This window comes from Trichosurus vulpecula, chromosome 3 (genome assembly GCF_011100635.1).
Source record: "Trichosurus vulpecula isolate mTriVul1 chromosome 3, mTriVul1.pri, whole genome shotgun sequence".
Taxonomy (NCBI): domain Eukaryota; kingdom Metazoa; phylum Chordata; class Mammalia; order Diprotodontia; family Phalangeridae; genus Trichosurus; species Trichosurus vulpecula.
In genome coordinates, this window is record NC_050575.1 from 219,176,403 (window position 1) to 219,192,451 (window position 16,049).

The following is a 16,049-nucleotide window of genomic DNA, read 5'->3' on the forward strand; positions in this document are numbered from 1 at the left end:
CCCTTATAAAGTTAGGTTGCCTAGCTCTCTTCATGCTGGTCCACTTAAATGGTCAACCTATGGAGTGGAGTGGCCAAGGAAATTAAGAGAGATCAGATTTCCTCATGTACTCACCCACAGCGTAGGAGTTTCTGAACTCATTCCTTTTTTAATACATGTGTTATCACCTCTGGAGGAAAATCAGGCATTGCAGGCAACCAGAATTTAAAGAAAAAACAAACTTAACACTAAGCCAGTGGTTTTCAGTAGCTTTCGAGTGCCAGTGACTTTCTCTTCTAGAGAAAGGTTTTTAAGCCACAAAGCACCATGTAAATGTGTATTATGGTTGTTATTTTTAATGGAGAGACAACTCTAAGTACCCCAAGTAAATTTCTATAGGATATGAAATTTCTTTACTCATGTTAGAACTTTGAAATTCCTTAGAAAAGTTCACTCTTTTAAAAAAATAAACTTGGGAGTTTGAAAATGGAAGCTGATAAGTGATTTCCCAAGGCTGATTCTGAAATGGTTTAGAAAGTGAAGTTTTTATGAAGGTAACCTACTGGTGAGCTAATCAGCCTTTCAAACAAGAGTAAGGATAAATGATTTATTCTAGTGCCCTCCAACTCTAGAACCATTTATGACAAGATAATTTGCCCTTTAGTCAACAGCCTTTGGTGGGATTTTTTTTAAAAAATCATAATTTCTTTTAGAAAGGAGAAAACTAAGTTATTTTCCTGTTCACAAAAGGACATCAAATTGAACTACAATTCTGTCCTGATTTTGGAGAAATACAGAGGACTACCAGAAGTTATATGCTCCTCATAATTGGGAGAGTGAGATAGATGGAGAAATATTTGTATGGTAGGAATGTAATCCAAATCCAAGAGAGGTAAAAATAGCAGTAGGCAGTAGCTTAATTCTGAGAGCAAAATCAACCAGTCAGCCAGTCAACAAATATTTATTAAGGGCCTACATTTTGCCAACCATTGTGTTAAGAGTGGGAGAGAGAAAGACAAAAGCAACACCCAACCTGCATGGAGTTCACATTATCATTGAGTGATAAAAATAATAGCATATACAAAGTATGTATAGTCAAATGGAAAATGGTCTCAGAAGGAAAGCAATAGCAATGTGGAGCACAGGGGTAGAGGGCATCAGGGCAATGTCTCCTTTAGAAGGTGGAATTTCAGGAAATTCTTGAAGGAGTCAAAGGAAGCTAAGAAATAGAAGTGAGGAGGGAGAACATTCCAGATATGGGGGGCGGGCAATCCTTGGGAGATAGAGGGTTGTGTATGAGGAAAAGTAAGATGGCCAGTATTGTTGGATGATAGAATAAGAGGAGGAGAGTAAAGTGTAAGAGGACCAGAATGGTTGTGAAGGGTTTTAAAAGCCAAATAGAAGATTTTTTATTTAATTCTGTGTCAGTAAAGAGTCCCATCGAATAGGGAAATAATATGGTCACACTTGAGTTTCACTTGGCAGCTGAGTGAAGGATGGATTGGATGAGGAGAGGCTTGAGGCAAAGAGACCAACTAGAATTAGCCAGAGGATGACAGGATAATTTTTTAGCAACTGAATCCGTAAAGGTAGGTTGTGGGTATGGAGCTGGTCCATGGCAGTCTGAACAAGTAACACCTGTCCCCTCTTAGAGTGTCTTCTAGATCTGGTCTAGGGCTCATATATGTTTGTGCAACAAGAAAAGTTGGTCCATAGGCAGAAGATAACTCTCGATCTCTGGATGCTTTCATGACTCCACTTGCCTGGTGACCTGTGTCTGATAAGAAACTAATTGATTCCTTACGTGTGCTTCCCTAGATCTTCCTGGTTTGGACATCAGCTCTCCACTATATGCTGAAATTTTTTCTTCTTGAGAGTAGAGAATGTCACCTCTTCATGTTAATCAATAAGCATTTATTAAGTACCAGGGACTGTTCTAAGTGCTGGGAATATAAATAATGGCAAAAGATAGTCTCTGCCTTCTGGGAACTCATAATCTAATAGGATCAGAACAAAGCAATAATTCTCTACTGGAACACTTACTAATTATTTGACCTTGGGCAAGTCTCTTTACTCAGCTCTAAAAGAGGGATAATAAGTTGTATACTACCTATTAGATAGGAGTTTGTCTTTTTTTGGTCAGGAAGCCACTTTGTAAAACCACAAATTCTTTGATCTTTTGGTGGATCTCTGGTTTACTGTTTTATTCCTCAACCCCATCCTCTACTACTATCTCACCTCAAAAATTGAGATGAAAATTTAATATGGAATTCTTAAAATAAGGCCTAAAGCTATAAAAAACACATTTCTTTAAAATAATTTCAGAATAATATTACCGGAATTTCCAATGTAAATATATGCTTATGTACCACTGTGCCAAGTCTAGGGAGAGAGAAGGAAGCTAGTTATGGAATTGTGAGCTGCTTTAAAAATTTTTTTTCATTGTTAACTTCATAATGGATTAGAAACAAAGGCCCCATCAACCTTTTGTGCTATTAAAGATTTTCTAGCTAACACAGAGTTGTATTCAAATAGTGCTTACTATTCTTCTGGGAATTCATTGTATTTTTAAAGATACAATCTCATTGATCTCTGCTATTCCTTTCTAAGTATGTGATGGCAGCTAAGACCTAATTTACAGAGAGACTAGCTGAAAAAAGCTAGAAAAATGCTGATAGAATATCAACTGTGTTTCAACTGTTCATTGAACATGCACTGTGTTCATTGGACCAGACTATAATTTAGTGTTTATAATTTCATAACTTAAAAAAATCTCATCCAAATGTGGAATAAAATGCTGTTTGGAATATTTAATTGGTAAGTACCATTTTTTTGAGGATGAAGCCCCAGAGCAACTGACTTTACAAAAAAATCAGACCATCAAGTTTTTTGGCATGAATTTTTCCTTGATAGAAACTCTTTGTGCGCATGTGTTTGAAACACTGACCTGATATTTGCTCTATTAATACTGCCTTCAGTTTATAAGCTTGTCTTTTACACATAATTAGCTACATTTAACATAATTAAAATATTTTAGAATTATTCTAATGAAAAGAGATGCTCAGAAATGTTTAATATATCCACTGCACAGTTCCACTTCTACTCTGGAGTTTAATGTCCTTAAAATGTTTATATTTAGAAAGCATGATTGTATATGCAGTATTTGTTGTGATTTGTCATTCCCACTTTAAAAGAGAATGGAAAGTAGACAGAATGGATCATGCAAAGCTCAGAATTTAGGGCTTGGGCATGAGTCATAGTTTTGACACAATGTAAGAACTTGGGACAATTATCTGGCCTCTCTGAGCCTCAGGTTTCTCATCTGTAGAATTGGATCATTTTCAAGACTTAGTCCCAACATTGTTTTCTATAGTTCTAGTTTAAGCTTAAAGCCAGAAATGTATATTTCAATGGCCAATGTCAACCGTTCAAGATGGAGGCCCTGTCAGTCTAATTTTCATCTGGTTCTTAAAGATTATAAAGAAAAATTCAGATTTAAGCCATCTTTCCTTATATAGTCCTAGGTCTTCCAAAGAAAGATTCCCTTTGCTCTACATCCTCTCTTCCCATTTGGAAAATAAATATAAGTTACTTGACCTAGCCAAAAAAAAATAAGATATAGAAGCAAGTTGCTACTTCCCAGAAAAGTTTAATATCTACATATATTCTATGCTGACTTGATTTTAAAAAAATTTTATGTGGTTCAATTTTTCTAGAAATATTCCAGTTTCTCTGGTGATTCTCTGGTGGTCCTAATGGTTCACTAAAAATCCCTATTCTATATTGGGATTTAAATCATTCTGAGAGATGATATTTCTTATTAGGTTCATCAAAGTAGAGAAATTTCCTAGAGCATTTATTTTCATTAGAAAAAATAATGTCTAGATTTAATGTTTGCAGAGCATATTACATATTGTTTTAATAATCCTCACAATAATCTTGTGACTTAGGTGCCATTATTACCCCCAATATGTAGATGACAAAAGGAGGCCCAGAGGGATTATCTCTACCCTAGTGTAGATTCTGCTTACCTACTCTTCTACATCCTTTCTTGCAAGGTATTTGGTATTGAATATACCATTGGTACCTCAAAATTGGCCCCATAGGATCTTACATTCCTTTAGCATGGATGACACTAAAAAGAGAAGAATCATTTAAAAAAAATCCTTTTGGATATACCAGAGACTTCCTAAATAAGATGGACTTATCAGATAAGTGTTAACCTGATTATACCCTTATAAGACTTTGATGTATATACTTTTCAAATTCATTATAAACATGACACATACACATTCTATAAATATAAAGAATAGTACCATGTTCCAATAGCAATAGCAATGACACTGATTTTTGGATGGCTTAGGGGGAGTTCTGTTAAAGGTATCTGACTTAGATTTACTCCATTTTTTTAAAGATATTGATGAATGTTTAGCTGCAAGTACTTGTCCAGATGAACAATGCATTAACACTCCTGGATCTTACCAGTGTGTTCCTTGCACAGAGGGATTCAGAGGCTGGAATGGACAGTGTCTTGGTATGTACTATAGTGTTAACATCCAAATTTTGTTTCTTTTATATTTCCTGTTTTCCAGTCAAATGATGATGGTGTTGGAAATAGTATGTGCAGTAAACCTACTTGGAGGATGGAAATAAAGACTAGAAGAAAATAAGCTTCTGAATCTTTTCCTATATTATTAGAGAGAAAATCTATTTTTTAACTGTGGAGAAATTAAAGCTAAAAATGAACTAGAGTAGGGCAGAAGAGGTGAAATGTCAGAAAGGTTAAGGAGTTCTGATAATAATTGAAGCAGATAATCCTCCAGTCCAGTTGCCAGGAGTTATAAACAAGTAAGCATTTCAGAGTTTCAAAGCTCTTAATTTGATTGTTGGGAAAGACTCCCTGATTTGCCATTATTTCTAATATAATGTTCAGCAAGCCTCAAATTGTATTTATAAGAACTATTTCTGTGCAGAAATGGCTATAACTGTCTTTTTAAAAACTTTAATGTGTTGTTTAAATAGTGTGTTTGTATTGTTACCTTTGTAATTTATGCTGGGGTGGAGGTGAGAATCCAGTTTTGTTTTCTCAACTCTGACTCCAGGACAGGTAGTTTTCCAGTGGAAAACTAACACCATTCTATTTTTTAAAAATTAGTTTTCTTGTTCTCTTGGGTTTTTACATCACCTATATTTCCCATTGTATTCTTCCTCCCTCCCTCTCTGTTCTTGAATATTATCTCTGAAAACTAAGAATTATAAAGAAAGAACAAAACGAATCAGCAAAACTAATCAACCTATTAAAAATTGTCTGGCATTATATGCATTGTTCCATACTCATTGTGGAGGAGATTCTTCTCACTTTTCTTCTTTGGAGTTAAGTATGGTCATTATAATTTTGCTGCATTTAGTTTCCATTGTTTTGTCATAGTTCTGTCCATTTATATTATGTCATTGTGCATATATTTTTTGCTTCTGCCTACTGCATTTTGTATCAGTTCATGTCTCTGTATTCATTACATTCATTTCTTACAGCCCAGTAATAATAACAGCTAGTAATTTTATATTTCCATAGCTCTTTCAGGTTTACAAAGTACTTATCATGTTACATTTCATTTATTCCTGTATGGTAGATGCTATTATAATCTTCATTTTAGAGATGAGGAAAATGAGGCTGAGAAGAGGCAGTGTCTGAAGCATTATTGGAACTCACATCTTGACTTTTGAGTCCAGCACCCCATCCACTATAACACCTAGCTTCCATTACTTTCATGAATCACTGTTTATTTTCTCAGTCAATGAGCATCTGCTTTATTATAAAAAGTATTTCTATAAATACTTTGTATAGGCCTTTCTTTTTTATTGATCTACTTGGAATCCTTTGGTCAAAGTATAGACACTTTAGTCATATTATTTGAGTAATAGTTACATTTTAGAATGGTAAGAGCAATTTACAACTTATTAATAGTACATAGGTAATGCTTGTCTTTCTCCTACCCCTCTAACACTTATTTTGCCATCTTTGCCAGCCTGTTGGGTTCTGAGGTAAAACCTCACAGTTTTTTTCCACTTATTTTATGAATTCTTTGGAGCATTCTTGCAGTTGTTAATTATTTACAGTTCTTTTTTTTGAGAACTGACTGATTATCATTTTACCACTTAGTGATGATTGAGACATTGCTCAATAGGCTGGCACTCAGCCTCTCTTGTCCCTTAACTAAATCTCCAACTGCATAGATATGAGACTTGGCCACCAAGATGAAAAGAAAAAAAACACAACCTCAGAGCCACAAAACAAGCACTATATTAGGCTACATTGAGAAAAACATAGTATCTAAGAGATCTATAGTCTACCTTAGTCAGACCACTTCTAGAGTATTGTGTCCACTCTTGGGTATCACATTTCAGCAAGGATGTTGACAAACTAAAACTTGCTCAGATGAAGGCAACCTGTTTGGTGTTGAGATGCTAAAGACCATGTCATAGAAGAATCAATTGAAGGAATTGGGTGGCATCTAGCCCGGAGAAGATTTGATAGCTGGCTTTGCATATTTGAAAGGTTGGTATGTGGAAAAGGGAATTAGACTTGTTCCTCTTCCTAGAGGGCAAAATGAAGAGCAGAGTACAAGTCACAGAGAGGCAGGTTTTGGTAAGGAAAAACTTTACAATTAGAACGAAGGCTGTCCTCTTTGCCAGTTTTCATTAATACTTGCAGAGTGCACACCCAAACAAATCCTCTTCCTTACACTTCTCTAAATCCTGTTCCACCACAACACTGGATCCATATCAATTGATTTTTATACTATGTAATTTTTCTCGAATGGAGAAAAGTTGCTATTCATTAATTGCTTTAGAAATTTTAAAGCACTATATAAAAGTCACTTTATATTGGTGATGATGACAAATTATGAACAAAGTTTATAGGATTATGAGTGGTCATCTAATCTAACCTTATCTGATAGACTGAGGAAAATGAGTACCAGAGGGGTCAAGTACCTCTGTGATTTGAGCTAAGTGTCAGATTTCAGATTCGAACTCCAGTCTTTTAACACTAAATCCTGCATTTGTTCCACAGCATCATACTGCTTTTGTAAAGACAAATATTTACAAAGTCACTACTTAGTATTCTATTTCTCATCTCAAAGACTGATATTTGTTTGTCTTAAGACTGTTGTCTACCTGAATTTCACATTTCCCTATCTAATATAGTAAATAGTTACATATCATAATATAAGCATAAACAGAGCAATGATCCATGATTTAACTAACTGAATTAAATAAAACCTACAAGTCATCATTTAGTCTTTAGGCATAAAATATACGTATGCATGACAGATTCCACTGAGAAACAAGTTATGGATTTAAAAACTTGTATCTACAGAGCCTCTGTCATTGAGACTACCAATGCTGCACTTCAGATGGCAGAAATACAGCACCCCATTTAAAGTAGTCTCACTTCTGCCAACTAGATGATTTGAATCACAAGCAGAAGTATTAGATCACTGTGTTAGTCCAGAGTTATACACTTAACCACTTGCTCCAAGCAATACATTTTTTTGCATTGTTGAAGTCATGTATTTCCTTTTATTAAAAGTATTCAGTGTGCTTTTTCTTTTTTCTCCAGCCTTGGGTAAAATTTTGGCCATACGTGATTCAGTCACTCTATGTTTTGTAGTTGTAGGTTTTATTCATTGTGATCCTTAGACTTGAAGCTCATTCAGAATTACCCACAAAGCTTTTTTTAGGTAAAACAAAAATGGATTTTTCAATATCAAGACTCAAAACATGACAAAAAACACATAATTTGATATTCTTCTGTTCTTGTACTCATCCAGTTGATTTATTTTCCTTAGACTCTTTCAAAGGCTATGGGTTATTTTTAGATAATTTTACCTTGCCTTGTCCACCTTTTCTTGTGTCTTTGTATACATACATATATACATACATACATATATACATGTAACTTTATGTATATGTTTATATATATACATGTGCGCTTCTGTATGTATATGTATGAATATGTTGTGTTCATATTCCAGAAATGTTGCGCCTTTTTACATATACAGATCAGAGCTGTCTTTTTTCTTTTAGTTACCCAGATTGTTTATGACATTATTCATAGTCTATGTTTTCTTTTTGCTGTTTCATTAATTTCAGCCTCCATCTGCACATCTGATCATGAGATTTAGAGAGGTAAGAGACCTCAGAGGTCATTTAGTCCAACCCCTTAATGAGCAGCTCTGAAGCCTAGAGTAAAGTTACTTTGCTATGGCCAAACCTAGTTCTTATGACACCAAATTCAGTGTTCTTTCCATTATACTCTGCAGACGTTTCAATAACAACATTTATTAAAGGCATATATCATGCTTGATTCTGGAGATATGAAAATGAATTCTACGGTCTTTTTCCTGAAAGCGCTTACAAACTGACATTCTTTCTTGGCCTCATTCAATGGCACTCCATTGCTTTTGGACTCTCTGGACACCTCTCGTGCACATTCTGCTCGCTTCTGTCTCTCATATAATCCCTTGTTTCTACTCTTTCTCTTCTAAATAATTCCTCATGTACTTGCCAAAGTCATTTTAAAATGCAAAGATTTTGCCATATCATTCCTTTGCTCAAACATCATTAATAGTTTCCTATTCTCTCTAGGATAAAATGTAAATTTTACAGCATGGTATTTGAAGCCATGTGAGTAAAATACAGTTTGACTTTATCTTACTTTTGTAGGCATATTTCACACTACTCTCTTTTATACACTATATTCTTTCCAAAGTAGCCTAATTGCCATGTCCCAAAACTCAGAATTCCATTTCTTGCAGACTCTGCACCATTACATGGACTATCAACCATTGATTGGGCTGTCTTCTGTTCTTGAAATGCCCTGCTCCCTCCTTCTTTGCCTCTTTGAATTCTTAGCTTTCTTCAGAATTTAGCTCAAATGCCACACCCTACAGGAAGCTTTCTCTGATCTTAGTTGTTGGTGGCTTCTTCCTCCTTAAACTTATATTTCTTTATCTTTACACATGTTGAATACCCCCAGGAGAATATAACTCCCTACTCAATTTTGTAGTTTTTTAAATTTGCGTCTCTAGTATGTAGCATAATAATTCCTTGCACATAGTAGATACTTAAAAACATTTGTTGAGTTGAATTAGTTTAGGTATCACTAGCATGTGCTTAGACATAAAATAGTCTAGATTAAAATTTTTTTAATCCTTTATCTTTACTACAGATTTTGTTCTTGTAATGTGTACTATAGGTAGAGGTCTAGTCACTGCAGTGGTGTACCGTCAGAGCTCACAATGTGAAGCTTCACATGTCCAAGCTAGATTTGTCAACAATACCTTAGTTCTTTCTGGGTTTGGTTTGCTCACTCCAGCCTATTCTCACACTAGCAGGTATAACAAGAAATAGGCAACCACCCACCACATGGTTACATTGGTACTAGGGCAACTCTGTTGCAGGGAAACATATACTTCCTTACGTACCACTTTTGCTCTTGAAATCCAGCCTCCCCCTCCCCACCAATACATTTTCTATCTACATTACCAACAACTCACAGGGTAATGCACCTACATAGTGTGTGATTTTTGAACAACCAGCCACTCTCAATAATGATACTTTTAGGTCTTAAACATAAGCATTTACTTAACAGTAAGGCAAAAGAAATAATAATATAGATGCTCATACATTAAAGTTAATACATAATAAAATTTATCACAATAAGAACATAAACCCAAGGCATACTCTCCCACTAGTACATTCAATTGTTCTGGTGGAAAGTGGGCACACACTTATGAGAACCTGGTAGACGAGCACATAATGGAGAAGAACTCATGTGCTTAGAATAACTCACAGCTCTGGACTTCAATGTACCTTCAGAAATGTGCATTCACAAATCTCTCCATCATAAGAAACTGCTTTTCTGCTCACTTCTCTTCAGCCAAGGAAAACCTCTCCTCCCTTTTATTGACACACAGGTTTTACAAGTTCTTTCAGTTAACCATATAAGATAAAATAGCAGTTCTCTTTAGTTTGGAGAACTGCAGAGCTCATCAAACTGGCTCTCTCTGGCTTATAAAGACCAGTCCAGCCAGTTTTTAACACATCCAGATGCCGTGCTCATAGCAACACAGCTCTAGCTGGCCAGGATACCAAAATATCTGCAAAACCTTTATGAAAAGCTTCAGGGTTTTCCAACTCTAGGTGTCACTGAAGGACAATAGGTTCACTGGAGCTTTTGACCTGAGAAGTCAATTCTTTCTATTTTCTATAGAAAAGACTAAGTCTGTTCTTTCTGGGTTCCCAAAAGTGTGTGCCCACTTTTCACTGGAACTTCTGGTTAGGAGTTGCTTAGCTATACGGGCAGCTGACTTCTTATAACTTCCACACCTCTGCCTTCAACTTCTCAGGGTCTTCTTCTGCTGTTGCTATACCTTCAGTAGTTTAAATGAGAATGTACTGACTCTCACTGACCCACCAATTACCTAAAATTTATGGAGAACTTGGAATCAGAAAACCAGATTTTTTTTTGTATTATTAACTATTTTATTTTTCCCCAGTTACATGTAAAAACAATTTAACATTCTTTTTTTTAAAACTGTGAGTTCCAAATTCTCTACCTTCCTCTCCTCCCCCACCCCCATTGAGAAAGCAAGCAATTCTTTTTTTTTATTTAAATTTATTTATTTAACATATTTGGTTTTCAGCATTGATTTTCACAACAGTTTGAATTACAAATATTCTCCCCATTTCTACCCTCCCCCCCACTCCAAGATGGCATATATTCTGGTTGCCCTGTTCCGCAGTCAGCCCTCCCTCTATCACCCCCCTCCCCTCTCATCCCCTTTTCCCTTCCTTTCTTGTAGGGCAAGATAAATTTCTACGCCCCATTGCCTGTGTATCTTATTTTTCAGTTGCATGAAAAAACTTTTTTTTTTGGTTTTTGAACATCTGTTTTTAAAACTTTGAGTTCCAAATTCCCTTCCCTCTTCCCTTCCCACCCACCCTCCCTAAGAAGTCGAGCACTTCAACCTAGGCCACGCATGTATCATTATGTATAACCCTTCCACAATACTCATGTTGTGAAAGGCTAACTACATTTTGCTCCTTCCCAACCCATCCCGCTTTATTGAATTTTCTCCCTTGACCCTGTCCCCTTTCCAAAGTGTTTGTTTTGATTACCTCCACCCCCATCTGCCCTCCCCTCCATCATCCCCCCCCTTTTATTTTTTTTTTATCTTCCTCCCTCTTCTTTCCTGTGGGGTAAGATACCCAACTGAGTATGTATGGTATTCCCTCCTCAGGCCAAATCTGATGAGAGCAAGGTTCAGTCATTCCCCCCTCACCTGCCCTCTCCCCTCCTCCCACAGAACTGCTTCCTCTTGCCACCTTTATGTGAGATAATCCACCCCATTCTATCTCTCCCTATCTCCCTCTCTCAGTATGTTGCTCTCTCAACCCTTAATTTCATTTTATTTCTTTTAGATATCTTCCCTTCATCTTCAACTCACCCTGTGTCTGCTCTCTCTCTTTTACATATGTATATATATATATAAAAACACACATATATATACATACATACACATACATACATATACACATAGATACATACATACATACACATTCACTTATATATATACATAAACATATATATATATATATGCATATTCCCTTCAACTACCCTAATACTGAGGTCTCATGAATCATACACATCATCTTTCCATGTAGGAATGTAAACAAAACAGTTCCACTTTAGTAAGTCCCTTGCAATTTCCGTTTCTTCATTACCTTTTCATGCTTCTCTTGATTCTTGTGTTTGAAAGTCAAATTTTCTATTCAGTTCTGGTCTTTTCACTGAGAAAGCTTGAAAGTCTTCTATTTTATTGAAAATCCATATTTTGCCTTGGAACATGATACTCAGGTTTGCTGGGTAGGTGATTCTATGTTTTAATCCTACCTCCATTGACCCTCCGGAATATCGCATTCCAAGCCCTTCGATCTCTTAATGTAGAAGCTGCCAGATCTTGGGTTATTCTGATTGGGTTTCCACAATACTCAAATTGTTTCTTTCTGGCTGCTTGCAGTATTTTCTCCTTGATCTGGGAGCTCTGGAATTTGGCGACAATATTCCTAGGAGATTTCTTTTTGGGATCTATTTGAGGAGGTGATCGATGGATTCTTTCAATTTCTATTTTGCCCTGTGGCTCTAGAATATCGGGGCAGTTCTCCTTGATAATTTCTTGAAAGATGGTATCTAGGCCCTTTTTTTGATCATGGCTTTCAGGTAGTCCAATAATTTTTAAATTATCTCTCCTGGATCTATTCTCCAGGTCAGTGGTTTTTCCAAGGAGATATTTCACATTGTCTTCCATTTTTTCATTCCTTTGTTTCTGTTTTATAATATCCTGATTTCTCATAAAGTCACTAGCTTCCACTTGCTCCAATCCAATTTTTTAGGTAGTATTTTCTTCAGTGGTTTTTTGGACCTCCTTTTCCATTTGGCTAATTCTGCCTTTCAGGGCATTCTTCTCCTCGTTGGCTTTTTGGAGCTCTTTTGCCATTTGAGTTAGTCTGTTTTTTAAGGTGTTGTTTTCTTCAGTGTATTTTTCAGTATTTTTTTGGGTCTCCTTTAGCAAGTCATTCACTTGTTTTTCATGGTTTTCTCGCATCCTTCTCATTTCCCTTCCCAATTTTTCCTCTACTTCTCTAACTTGCTTTGCCAACTCCTTTTTGATCTCTTCCATGGCCTGGGACCAGTTCATGTTTTTCTTGGAGGTTTCTGTTGTAGGCTCTTTGACTTTATTAATTTCTTCTGTCTGTATGTTTTGGTCTTCTTTGTCAGCAAAGAAAGAATGCAAAGTCTGAGACTGAATCTTGGTGCGTTTTCGCTGCCTGGCCATATTCCCAGACAACTAACTTGACCCTTGAGTTTTTCAGTGGGGTATGACTGCTTGTAGATTACAGAGTTCTATGTTCCACATTTGGGGGGGAGGTGCCAGCTCTGCCACACCAGCACTGCTCCTTCCCCAAGAACCCCCAACCCGAACTGGGCTTAGATCTTCGGCAGGCTGTGCACCCCTGCTCTGATCCGCCACTTAATTCCTCCCACCAGGTGGGCCTGGAGCCGGAAGTAACAACAGCTGTAGCTGCCCCACCTCTGCTGCCCCCGGGGCTGGAAGCCGAACCGCGAACTCCTTCCACTCCTGCAGCTTTTCCCACTAACCTTCTCCGCAGTCTTTGGTGTTTATGGGTTGAGAAGTCTCGTAACTGCCGCAGCTCACTGAATCAGGGCGCTAGGGCCCCCTCCGCCCGGCTTCTGGTCTGGATGGTCCACGCCGCTCAGGCAGGGCTCTGCTCCACTCCGTTCTCAGCTCCCATCTCCCAGCTCCGAGCTCCGTGTAGGATAGACCTCACCCAGAGACCATCCAGGCTGTCCTGGGCTGGAGCCCTGCTTCCCTCTGCTGTTTTGTGGGTTCTGCCATTCTAGAATTGGTTCAGAGCCATTTTTTATAAGCTTTTGGAGGTTCTCTGTACGGAGCTCACACTATTCCCTGCTTACCAGCCGCCATCTTGGCTCCGCCCCCTGAAAGCAAGCAATTCTATGTAGGTTATACTTGTGTAGTCATGGAAATCATATCCATAATAGTCATGCTGTGAAAGAAAACATAGACAAAGAAACTAAAGAAAAATAAAGCAAGTTTAAAAAGTATACTGTAATCTGTATTCAGACACCATCAGTTCTTTCTCTGGGGATGGATAGTACGTTTCATCATAAGTCCTTCAGTGTTTTCTTGGATCATTGTTTTGCTGAGAATAGCTAAGTCATTCCCATCTGATCATCTTACAATATTGTTGTTACTTTGTACACAGTACATTTCACTTTGCATCAGCTCATGCAAGCCTTTCCAGGTTTTTCTGAGATGATCCCTGCTCATCCTTTCTTATAGTACAATAATATTCCATCATGATCACATGCCACAACTTGTTCAGCCATTCCCCAATTAATGGACATCCCTCAATTTCCAATTCCTTACCTCAGAAAAGAGTTGTTAGAATATTTTTGTATATGTAGGTCCTTTTCCTTCTTTTTTGTCTCTTTTGGGATACAGACTTAGTAGTGGTATTGCTAGGTCAAAGGGTAATTATGCTTTTATAGCCCTTTGGGCATAATTCCAAATTGCTCTACAGAATGGTTGAATCAGTTTACAGCTCCACCAACAATGCATTAAAGAGACCACATATTCTTGATGGGTTCCATGAATCTGTTAAGATAAAATTCACCAGGGATAAATGCAGAGTTTACATGGATTCAAAAAAATAACTTCACAAGTACAAGATAGGGCACATTTGGGTAAAGATCAGTTCATCCAAAAAGAATATGGGACTTTGAGTAGATTGCAAGCCAAATATGAATTGACAGTATATGGTATCCAAGAGTGATAATGTGTTCTAAGGCAGCATTTAAGTGACGCATGTCATCTAGGACTTGGTAATAGTCTCACTGCATGTATCCTACCCTGGTCATATCACATCTAGAGTATTGTGTTTAGTTCTGGGAGACACATTTTAGAAAAGACATTGATAAACTGAGAGGTAATGTGGCATCAAGAGTGGACAGGCAGTCTCAAAGTCAAGAAGACCTGAGTTCTGGCCGTGTAACCTTTTATAAGCCACCCTCAGGGCTATAAGCAACTTTCTGAAACAATAAGTTGCAGCCAAGGTGCCAACCTACATTGATGGTGGGAATTCCACCTGAGCTTTCCCTCTACCAATGAAATCCTGGGGCAGTCTTTGTCCCTATCGATCGATGGAAGAGACTGAACCAGGATGGTGAGCAGCTTCGTTATCATGGAGGATCATTTGCAGGATGCTTAGCCTGTACAAGATAAGTCTTCACTAGGAAATGATAATTGCTTTCAGGTATTGAAGGAAGGGCTGCCATGGTGGAGAATGTTAGATTTGTTCTAGTAGAACTCATATTGCAGAACTAGAAGCATTAAGAAGTTGCCAAGAGAGAAATTTGGCCTTGAAATCAGGAGAAACATCTAAGAATGTCCAAAAATAGAATGAGCTCCCTTAGTTGGGCCAGCTCCCTGTCCCTCTGGACCTTCAAGCAAAAGTTGACTGACTGCTCTTGAAGCATATTATAGAAGGGCTACTTATTCAGGGATGGATTGCACTGACTGGTTGATGCTGGGGTTCAAGTTCTGACCTTGGTATTTGCCAGCTTTTTGAGCTTGGGAATTTCACAACTTCTCTGGGTTGAGGGTGGGCTTCCTTATCTGTAAAATGTGTATAATATTTGACACTACCTCGTTTCCATGGTGGTTGTTAGAATCAAATGGAATTTGTGCAAGATGCTTGGTAATTCTAAAGTTTTCTCTAACTGTGAAGTGCTAAATAAATATTTTATTATTATTTAACCACCTATTACTTTCTCTAGTTCAGGGCAGGGCCATTTCTTGTGAAAAGGTCTGGCTGCCATTTATCCAGGGTTCTTTGAACCGTTGGAACCTGGGCTGAGTCAGACTTTACTGTAGCAAGTCGCTGAGGACCTGAGCTATCCAGTTTTATATTCAAAGTCTGGAAACTGAGTCCTAGAAAAGACTCACCAGTGTCTCCGTGTGACCTTGGATAAGTCCCTTTTTTCTCTTTGCCTCTGTTTCTAAGTTATAAAATAAGTTTGACATTAACCTAGGTGACTAGCCCTTAGGAACAATGACTTTATGTTACCCTGGCTGTCAAAAATAATGTTTTTGTTCAGTGAAACTTAAGGTTGAAGGAATGAATTGTGATAAAGCAACAGGAGGCAAGATTACATGATGGGTGGAGTTCTGGGCTCAGCCTAAAAGCTTGTTTTTACATCCTGCTTCAGGCACTTAGTTGCCTATGGGATTGTGGGCAAACCATTTAACTTCTCAGACCCACAACTTCCTTATCTTTTAAGTGAATTGGCTTTTTATAAGTTCATTTAGTCTTCCCTTGCTTTATTGCAGAGCAGCTTTCTATTGTGAGTTCATATTTTAATCTGGTGCTTCCCAGGAATATCTGATAGTACTTAGGGTATC

The 16,049-nt window shown here is 37.4% G+C and overlaps 1 protein-coding gene across 2 annotated transcripts in view; it reads left to right on the forward strand.

The window, feature by feature from the left end:
* The window catches only part of LTBP1 (latent transforming growth factor beta binding protein 1), a 510,014-nt gene that overhangs the window by 380,776 nt on the left and 113,189 nt on the right, over window positions 1-16,049 (forward strand). For both annotated transcript variants that reach the window (XM_036749323.1, XM_036749324.1), the window contains exon 19: window positions 4,394-4,513. In XM_036749323.1, the coding sequence (XP_036605218.1) occupies window positions 4,394-4,513 (120 nt within the window). The remainder of the gene's footprint in view (window positions 1-4,393; window positions 4,514-16,049) is intronic.